This window comes from Netta rufina (assembly GCF_964035555.1).
Source record: "Netta rufina genome assembly, chromosome: 1".
Classification (NCBI taxonomy): domain Eukaryota; kingdom Metazoa; phylum Chordata; class Aves; order Anseriformes; family Anatidae; genus Netta; species Netta rufina.
Window position 1 is genome coordinate 83,427,832 of NC_140123.1, and position 10,821 is coordinate 83,438,652.

The 10,821-nt window shown below is 39.2% G+C and overlaps 1 protein-coding gene across 2 annotated transcripts in view; it reads right to left on the minus strand.

The window, feature by feature from the left end:
- The window catches only part of APOO (apolipoprotein O), a 30,829-nt gene extending 29,586 nt beyond the window's left edge, over positions 1-1,243 (minus strand). For both annotated transcript variants that reach the window (XM_084297552.1, XM_084297553.1), the window contains exon 1: positions 1,217-1,243. In XM_084297552.1, coding sequence (XP_084153678.1) covers positions 1,217-1,225 — 9 coding nt within the window. In that variant the 5' untranslated portion in view covers positions 1,226-1,243. The remainder of the gene's footprint in view (positions 1-1,216) is intronic.
- Positions 1,244-10,821: the final 9,578 nt, after the last annotated feature.

Here is a 10,821-nt window from a genome sequence, read left to right on the forward strand (position 1 = left end):
CCATATTCAGTGGAAACATTTTGTGTGAACCTAAATTTCAAGCAAGTCTAATAAACTCCAAATAGCTTTGTCAGAACTGCTATTCCATCAGTGGCATATACCACACTCCTAAGAGTTTAGCAGCGGGGAAACCTTTTGGAATAAGCCTTGAAAAATATAACTTCAGAGAGTCACTCAAAAATACAAGTATATAAAATATAATTCCTGAATATGGCAGAAGCCTGTTATGTGAATACACATGAACAGTTTTTACATCATCTTCTTCAGGGTAATGCTACCACACGTGTTTCCTGTATTAAAAACAACAACACCCAGCAACATCTCCAAAATAAAACTTTAATTAAAGTATAATTCATTGTTGAAAACCTCTGTTTAGGACAAGCAAATCCAGTCTACTGTGTTAGACAGCAGGTGTGGGGTTTTCTGCTATTTAACACCATTTACATTGTTTGAAAGTTATCTAAATGTCACCAGAAGTAGCAAGTTCAAATGCTTTTAAGTAATTGTGCTTTTTATGTTAATATGCATGCAAACAGCGGAGCCTAAGAATGGAACCAACTTGGTTTCCCAAAGCGACTACTCAAATAGAAACTTCCACTGTTCATATTGATCAAAATATGGCAGTGCAGGTAGTTACCAAAGGTTTCAAGTTTATATATTAAACAAGAAAATGAAATTAGCCCATAGAAGTGCAAGATTAACGCCTCCTTAAATGCATGGTTCTCGCTATACTGCAGTGGTCCTCTAGATCAGCTACGCTTACGGGACAGACAGGACCAGCACCGCAGCGGTGTATATACAGACGGGCACAGCATAACCTTTAGGCCCTCGCCCCTTAATTCCACGGTAACCAGATATTGCCAAGCCGAGGGGCTCAGCAAAACATCTTGGTGTCACCGTGCCTTCTGCTCGCCTTGCAGCTGCTCAGCAGGCTAAAAACCCAAACCAACACGATTCTGCCTGGGCGGTGCTGCGGGTTCACGTTAACTGAAGAGCACCAGAGCGGGTTTCCTGACGGTTTTTGTTTCGTTTTGTTTTTCGAAGTGGAGAATCCACCTTCACGCGTAGGCACGGGATGGCTCCTGAGGGAATCACCCCCGAACCCTGCATGCTCCACCTGCCTCACCGCCTTTCACCCCCCCCCCTCCCCCCACGGGTCGCCAACGGCCGCCAACGGTCGCCCGGGACCGTTCCCGGCCGCTCGCGGCCGCCTCACCTTGAGCATGGTGTCGCCGCGCTGTGACGTCACCAGGCCGCGCGCCGCTGAGCGGCGGGCCGGGGGAGCCCCGCCGTGACGTCACGCGCCGCGCGTGGCCCCGCCCGCAGCGCCGGGACCCGGCCCCCAAGATGGCGGCGGCCGGGCGGTGGGGGGCGGGGGGCCGCCTCTGCCTCCCCTCAGCGCACGCAGATGTGCACAAAGCGACTTTCATTTACTGAATACCCTTAATTTTCAGTAGCGGTGAAAAACTCGCTTTAAGATTGTGAGGAATGTTTTAACAATTCGTGTCCATGAAGAACAATTCTGTTTGAATCCTGTCTGCCTCTGGGCCCTGCACTGGCAATTTAATTCTTGAACCACAGATGCAGTGTGTCCTAGTCTCCCCCTCATTCTAGTCAATTTATCAAGTCTTCAGAAAATACTCCTTAAATTTATGAACCTGTTTGCTTTTGCTATTCCGGACTTCTATTTCTAACAGTTACAGCCTTTTTTCCTGTCTTCTTCGAGATTAACTTAACACTGCTATAGATGTGTCTGTGAATGGCTGGGGAAGAATGTTTTAATTACTCGTGAAGCGTCAAATAAGAAAGCTGTTTGTGTTTGATGTCTGGGAGTTTCAGAACAACTGATAACAACTAGTGACTGTTATGGGATACTATGCGGATCTTTGGTATCTGGTTAGGGGGGCCGAGAGATTAAGAGGAAGGAAAAAGAAGCTGAAGGACAGCTGGGAGACAAGACCTGCAGAGAATGTTCTATAAACTTGGCATGGTGCCAAGTAAGTACAAAGGGGGAGAGGAAGACTATGAGCCTTCAGCATGAAAGACCCCTGGAGACCCCCAGAAGAGACCCCCACAGGAGACTGCGCATGCTCCAGTAGGAGGGACTGGACCCCGGAAGCTAATTATAATAATCTATTTTTTTAGAAGTAGTAATGAATATGTATTAGTCTAGGAGCATAAAAATCAGCTGCTTGATGTAACTGGTGTGCGTCCTGGTGGAGCAGAGACTCCCAGTGCACCCAGCGCTGTTTGCTTACCTCTATTCCTTTATATTCTTTCAATAAAACCTATTTTTTTATTTAATCCTAATTTGAATCCTGAGCCATTTATAACAAAGATCAATACAGAAAGATATTTTCAATCACCTCTCTGTCCTCTTTGTTCAGAGTACTTGTCATGCCTGGAAAATGCAGGCTCCAGAGCTGCGCCCTGCAGCGGCCGCCGCAGATCACGGCTTGCCCTGAAGAGGCGATTCAGACCCTCCAGCCTGACAGCAGCCTGTGCTGCGAGCTGTGGGTGCAGTGCAGGCTCCAGCAGAGGGTGTTAAGAGCACCGTTTTTCTGCTTTGAAACGTGCTCTATCATCTGGTCCTTTTTTTTTTTTTTTTTTTTTTTTTTTTTTTTTTTTTTCTGGGACTGGAAGAGAAGCTTGCACTCCTGATTTAGACACGCAGAAAAGACACCGAGAAAATAATGTTGATCCTCTCTCCATGAGTTTTGTCAAGTCCAAACATTACAGTAATTTAGAATAGGTAATACTGCTTTTAGAATACAAAAGCTAGTGTCCTATTAGTTCTGGGAAAAACGCGTCAAAAAGATCTTTTACCTAAAAGGTTAAAGCACGCAAACAACATGGTAGCAAATAGCTCATCAGGAAATTCAGGAAATTCATTGTGGAAAGGCAGATGAAGTACTCTAATAATCTTACGTTTTCTTTGTGATCATAGTTCTTATAGTTCCACCTTAAAGAAAATTCCTCCATTTGTTTATCGTAGTCTCTTTGTAGACTTGATGAAACCAGGAATTTTTTATTTTCCAGACTAATGGAGAAGTTTAACCATCATATTATTATACTGGGCAATGCTTCTCAATGAGCTGTTTACAAAAATCGTAGATGATCCTTCTTATTTGTTAGATCGGCAGATCGAACTACTGTCAGAAGCAATCTGAAGTAAAGTAAGAAGACTGTAGTTTGTGCCTGCCATTTCTTTTTACAGCTGTATTGCATTTCATTTTTCTGCTATATTTTACAGGCAGCAGCTGATGCTTGCAAGTTAAATGAGATATCCAAAATATTTCAAACAACTGGTGCAAGATGAGCTTTGGTACCAAAACATACAATAACAGATGAAACACATTACTACAGTGAAAGATTACATTCGTGAAGGAAATGTTTTCAGATATTCTATTAGAGGTTTGATTACAAACGTTCTCTCTTTAGCAAGGAAGAGTTGTATCTAAAATGTAGGTATAGAAGTGACCTTCGGTTAAAGAACAGGCCTCTTTCACCAGTGAATTGTAGTTTGTGCAGTCAGTTAAATCTGCAGAAAATAAGCAGTCAGGATGTAGCAAACATTTGTGGAAAAATGTTTCTTCAGTGTTTTACGGCAGATTTGTGAGTATGGAGAGTGACAGGGTAGTTTGCAAAGCAGGCACATTTCTTGATGTGTTTTATTCATCAGTGGTGTATGTGATACAAATACACAGTTTTGCGATCTGTTTATATGCAGTAACTACACAGCAATTGATAATGCAGATATAAATGTTTGAAGAATAGATAGTTTTATAAAATTTTCTAATGCAGATAATTTTATTGGCTCCAATTTTATCTTGAGTTCATTTTTTTTGTATTGTGAAAGTTCATCTTTTAAGTGATTGATATGACTGATTAAAAAGAATGGGAAATTCTTTATAGAGAAGATCAATGGAGATGTATTAGTTTTCATGTAGGTGTATTATTCTTTTACAGTAATCTGGATGAGATCCCTGCATACTTTGGTGGCCCAAATAACTGCTGAAGAAGGTTGTCTCTGCAAAATTTCTCTAGGACAGTGATAACATATGACATAATGGACTGTGCACAGCCCAAAACACTGTAAGACAAACTTAAAAAGGAGCTGAAGTTTCTGCTGCTGAGACCACAGAAAAAAGACCTTCGGCATGATCAGCTCCTGGCTGCTTCTAGTGTTAGGTAGGAACCTGGACCAAGCCTGAGTTTTAACTTGCAAGGAGTATTCTTCCCTTTCATTGGTAATTAGCTTTTCTAAATACTCATGAAATAAATATTTCCTTTAGAAAGCTGCAGCTCAAAGAATTTTGAAAATGTTGTCACAGTCCATAAATTATGTCAGTCCAGGCAGAAATATAATTTAAGATACTAATCCTTTGTCTTAGCTATTAGGGTCTGATTTTTCATAAAGTTGTATTAGAATGCTTATTTATAGTTCAATTTTTTTGTCAGTAAAATAAGAACAGTCATTTCTTAGCAACATGACAGCTATTTGCTGCACATTTATAGGTACAGTAGAAAAAAAAATGGATTTGCTGCACATTCCTGTTAAAATATGAGGTTGTAACATCTTTCCATTAAATATCAGTGCCGTTACCTACTGACACTGACCCTTGGAAAACATCATATATATGAAAGGCTGGCTTATTTTAGGGTTCTCTTTCATGATAATTTTTTTTTTTTCCAAGCACTTTTTCTTCACTAAAATTAAATTATATTCTTCATTCATTTTTCACTAATGCCAGGACTTGCCACTATTGTTTTGTCAGCCTGTTTAAAGCTTATTTTTAAAATCTTTATAAAATAAACTGCTTTTCTGCCTCTCACTGCTTTTTTGTGTGCTTTAAGTTAAAGGAATGCTGTTTGGCAGGTCCCTTTTCCTTTCAAGTTACTGTGAAACTATGTAGTTAGTAGAAAATATATAACCACAACGGCTCCAATAAACTGAACTGAAAGTGGTTGTATATTTTGATGGGCTTTCTAGACATTCTGCACAAAGTGCAGTCGGATGTGACACATCAGGAATACAGCTTTAGTAGGTAGGCCTCCAAAGCACACAACCCTTTTCTTGTGTTCCTGTCACTTTTAGCACGTACTTATTACACAGCTAATTGAACTGCCTTTTTATAGGGGTGGCTGATGATGGACCTTTTCCAAGTTCCTTTCTGAAGGGAGGGTATTTTGTATATTCACAAGCATCCTATTTAATTCTATTTTATTTGTTCCTTAGTTTGAAAAAACAACAACAAAAACATGTGTTAAATATGTTTTATTATTATTATTAATCGTACGGTTTTATCTGAAGTGAAACTTACCTTGTGCTTTTGCTTTTTGTTCTTAAACGTGAGTAGTTCTTAAAGTATTTTCAATTTAATGCTCGTCAGAGTTGCTCTCCTAGAAGCTAAAAGGTCTGAAATAATACACTGAATGACTAAATTGAAGGATAGAGATACCATTGCAGATTTCTTCTTGCTTTCTTACTGACCTACCTTTAACTGCATGAAAGGCATTACTGCATTTTAGTACATGCTGTGTCATCAACTTTGTCACATACTGACAGCGTCCAAAATATACTCAGTGGCTTCTAAATCCTTAGAGAAGCCAGGGAAAAGAAAGAAATGTATCCTGGAAAAAAAGAAAAAAAAGAAAAAAAAAAAAAGGTAAGTGTAATCCAACTGAATATTGTTTCACTTTCGATATTGCTATGGTTAAACACCCTGATGTTCCTTCTGTAGTTCAGATCATTGTCTTCTTACTGCAGCACTCAGTAGCTCTAGTTCCATGTTTTTGAATTACACCTTTCCAGCACTGATGAATAATTCTTCTGTTAACAAGTTGATCATACTTCCAACAGAGGTATTAGCTAGAAGTGTGATGTAACGATCATCTTCAAGTGCACAGTTGTAACACTACTAATGGCAGTGAGAACATATAAACTAACAAACATTTTTTGATATTTTTTTGGCACCCATCACAACAAAGTCCAACTCTTTTCAAAATTTAACTACATCTCAAATTTCAGTAGATCTGGATATATTTTGGACATTAACTGAGGCTAAAACATAAAAGACTGGTGACAGTCTCTAGGTTATCTACTACATCAAATTTTTTAACTTCATCAATAAGTTATTTTCACAGTAATGCTTCATTTCTTCGCAAGAAAATGTGATGTCTTTCCTTCATTTGCCTACAAATATATTGATATTGGTATCTACATATATTCTAACAGTATCCACTCACACTTCTAGGACAGGAGGAGTTACATGAAGTCCATGGGACTTACCAACTCACACACACAAACAAAAACAGCTCCTGGAGAACGCAAGGTAAACTACTATATGCTGTGCTACACCTTGCATGATAAAAGCTAGCTGTACTGAGAAAGATTTGTGTATGTTGAATAGTAAAGCCCATACTTATGCAGTTAGTTAACTCTTGGTTTAAGCTTTGATTTGCTTCCCTATTAAGCCCTTAGGCTAGAGCGTGAAACCTTGGAGAATCCTAGGAATCCTAAGAGAAAAGGATCATTCTCCAGAGGTTTTATTATTGTACAGCGTAAATGAGGAGTGAGACGGAGCTGAGTAGCACAGTAAGGACAGCATGAATTTCTTTTCCCCTGATGCTGCCACCACCATTTGATGTAACAGGAAAAAAGAGCGCAACAAAAACCCTGTATTGTTCTGTTGCCAGAAGGTAAAATTTAGTTTAGTGGTTTTATTTGTTCAACCTAGAATAACACCCTTTTTGGGAGGAAAAAAATGTATTTGGTTATTAAAAAGGTTTGCTTTTCTAGGTCCTCATTTCCATATAATTCATTAGTCACCTCTTCACTTTAGTTTTCTTGGCCCACTATGGTGCCCATGCAGTCAAACGTTGTTCTTATTAAGCTTGACAGAAAATAGCTAAAATTAAGAGGGTGTGTTTGAAAAAGAATGAATGGTATGAGGCAAAACTGGAAGCACGATACATTTTTCAGGATATAATCCAGCATTTTTGTGGAGAAGCCATTAGCCAGGAAGTCCCACTACAGTTTCTTGCTCTTTAGTACTGTGGCAAATTATGGTTGTTCAGGCTTGTTTTGTACCTTTGCATTCCCTTTGCTTTCTTTGCCTTATATTCATCAAAAAAAAAAAAAAAAAAAAAAAAAAAAAAAAGATCACATCTGCTACCTTCAACTACTATTTCCATTCTGGGAGCATTCTGTTTCTCTTTTCCACAAAAAAAGTAACATTTTCCAAGGAAGAGCAACACTCAGCTTCACACAGGTTTAATCCTGAAGTGCATTTAGGAAGTGCTAAGACATGTTTCAGGCTCTTTCAAAAGCATTAAAGAAAACCTTCATCCACATAGTTTGCTGCAGCTTTTTCTTTCAGAGCAATCATTGGCAACCTTGTATCTTTACCATGTTACCACCTAGCACTTCTTATGGGAAGTGAGTTACATTTTCACCCCTAGATCCTATGGAGAAGGGCTGGGGTCATAGTTTCTGTTGTAGGAACTAAAGAGGTATTTGGTAATGGTATAAATACTGACAGGCTTCACTTTTCACTGTTTTTCTCTAGCACAGCGTTTGGAACCACCTCTTCAACTTGTCAGCTGCATCAGTCTTGCGTAGTACAACACCGTCCCAGTGCAGCTGAGAAAACAATGCTTTAGCAGTTTTATAGAGGAGAAAAAATGTCACGTTTCTCAAGTGTGATTTAATAGATTCTTATTCCTATATTTTTGTAACGATGTTTGGTACTACACAGGTACCGAAACTGAATGTTACGAATAAGAATGACTTTGCTGAACATCAAGAAATGGCAATTTCATAAACTGAAAAGCCTGAGGATCAGTCTACTGTTGCAGCAGAACAGGAATATGAAGCAGCTAAATTGTACGCCTGGTCACAGGCATTATCTCTTGAGGACACTGGATGATTTGCATCCTCAGCTGATCCTCAGCACAAGTCTTCAAAGTTAAAGCACTGGAAAATTGCTAACCAACATAGTTGCTTTAACACATTCTCTCCTGCTTTGTGAACAGACTGCAAATATGAAAACATGGCTTCCTGCATTTATTTAATAAGTTTAGCAGAACTGATATATTCACTGTAATTATTAAAAAATAAATAAATAAATAAAAACACTAATAAAAACCACGCTCTGTACTGCAAACCTTGGATAAAACTAAAACAATTATCACACTTGCTTAGGTTCAGAACTTCTCTGAAGAGCAGCTGGTTGATTATTTGGGTGTTAATAAGCTTGTATGGAGATTCCTCTGGCTACAGTATTTAGGTTAGTTCATGTACTCACCTTGGTTTCAGAGAACAGCACTGTGCCAAAATCCAGCTCTTTCAGAAATCAGCTAAAAATTTCCAATAAGCTTGGTATAATTGGATCAGCTCCTATCTTTAGGGACATGAAGTTTCATTAAAATAAAAGCTTTAGCTCAGTTACTTATCATTACTTATTTTTCCTTATCTACAAGATTCTTTCCATAGAATAATTCGGATATTTTTATTATCCAAGTGTTTTGGATGATTTGTCAGGAGAAACAGTGAAGGAAAAATATGAACTGAGGATCAGGGACGGGGAGGTTTTGCACTGTAAAATGTCTTCTGAAACTTACATTTTTTAATGTTTTGGGTTTATTATCATATTAAAAATTACTGCTGGAAGTTCAAATAAATTCCTGGTATTAAGTTGCCACCCATGTTAGATAAGAAATGTGAGAAGAATGACCTGCATGAGCCAGAAAAGGAAGCCAGAAGAGCTGTTACACAAGGCAAATCCCACAGAACATCCACAGCTGGTCAGGAAGGCTCAAGTGATTAGGACTCCATCCCAAGAATAAATTAGCCAAGAGGGCTTTCCGAGAGGCACAAGAAAATAGCAGAGCAATTTCTTTCTAGGGGTGAGCTGAATTTTCCTCCAATAGGGGAGAGTGCTTTGGTCGTCCCTTGTACTGGCACCACCACAAACACCATTCTGTGGATTTTGTAAGACTTCAGGAATCCGGGAAGGTAAATATATACAAGAGGAATATACTGACCACCTTGGAACTGCTCCCTTCAGGTTATGGAAGTTAAAAAAGCAGCACGTGGGTGAAATACTTGTTTTCAGTTAGCATCAGGCGATTCTTTTGACAAAGAAGGGATGGTGAAGTGAAAATCTCATCAGTAGTACTCAGATACATGTACACATACCCATAACACGCAAGATTGACCACAGGAGAGAAAAGATTGTCACAGAGAATAAAGAATTACATGGTCGGTTGAACTCAGGCTTGTGAGATGAGCAACACGGCAACAGAGAGTAAAAGAAACAATGCTTGCGCTGTGCCTGGGGACACACTGAAAATGGGTGGGCGAAAGAAAGGCGCCAGTTTAGGTCAAAGACAAACCTGTCTGGTAAAACTAAATGCTGCAGCAAAAGGGTTAACCGCTAAAGCCATCTATCTCATTAGAAAACAAGTATTTTACTCAGCACCATTTATTGAACTTTTACCCGTTAGAGGAGTGTTACCAAGGGCGACATCACCATTGAGACACATTTGACAGATATCAGATATGTGGCAGAGTTTTTTCTTATTTTCTCAAGTAATACATAGCATTAATCCAGAAGGCTGGGTGCTCAGCATGAGGCACTTAATCGCTGGAATGAATGTCAGTGACAGAAGACTGGGTATTTAAACAATCACTGTGAGACCTATTGTTACCTGTAAGCATTGCCAAAAGCTAACTTTTCAACTAAAGCAGCAACGTAGAAGTAAAAAATGTTAATGAAAAGAAATTACGATCATCTTTACACACATTCCCTTACCCTCTCACTTGAACAAGCAAAAATTTTGCATGTGCCAAGAATGTTGCATTGGCCAAGGTGGTGCTATGATGAAGAGATGACACTGAAACATCAACAAGACTCGATAGGCTGAAGACTTGATACCCTGGGGGCAGGGAGGGGATTCATCAACAAGTACATTGTGAACTCCAAAGGTACCAAAGAAATACAGCATCTGTGGAACACCCAAATCAACAGTTTTTATTTTAATATTATGAATCTGATGGAATAAGAAAAAAAATAATCCATAACTAACAGGGAACATCTGTTAAAATTAAGAATTTCAAGTCAACAAGGGTGGATAACATACCAAAAATCTAGAAGGAATTAACAAAATTACCTTTGCCAAACTACCATTAATTTAATATCACACAAAGCAAGTGAACACAGATGAGTGAGCTACCATGAAAAAATGAGGCCACATACTCCAAAAAGTAAAGAATTTGGTAAGAACAACTCTGAGCCCGTTAATCTGAGAGTCTCCACAGTGAAACAATGGAAGCATTACTTAAGGTTCCTAATCAACTAAGCAGGTGCTAAAGGCAGCCAAGTGTAGCATCATGGTAGAAAGGTACCACCAGAAATGTGACCTCGCTCACAAAGAAAGGAAGCTAAAAGATGAACAAAAATAATTGTAAATAACAAATCTGTGACATGGAAAGATTGCTGTCATCTTCTGTTCTGTTGTACCTGTCTACTACATTTGGTCTGAGCCAGAAACGGGGGACACACCACAATTCAGAGGCCCCTTTTCTTGTGGCACGCTCCCCGGGGCCAGTGGATCTGCGCTGTTCTCTGCTGACTTGTGCTGCTTAGTGTGGCATCAAGTCAGGCCACCGAAGAGGGAGGAAAAGAAGCCACTTTGCGCAAAAAGTCTTAGGTCACCCCATGTACCAAAATAAAATTAGAATACTATTTTTGGACTGTGATAAGACCATCAGTTATTTTCAAACATTTTTCGTAATAGCCTTTTAAACCTGGGACT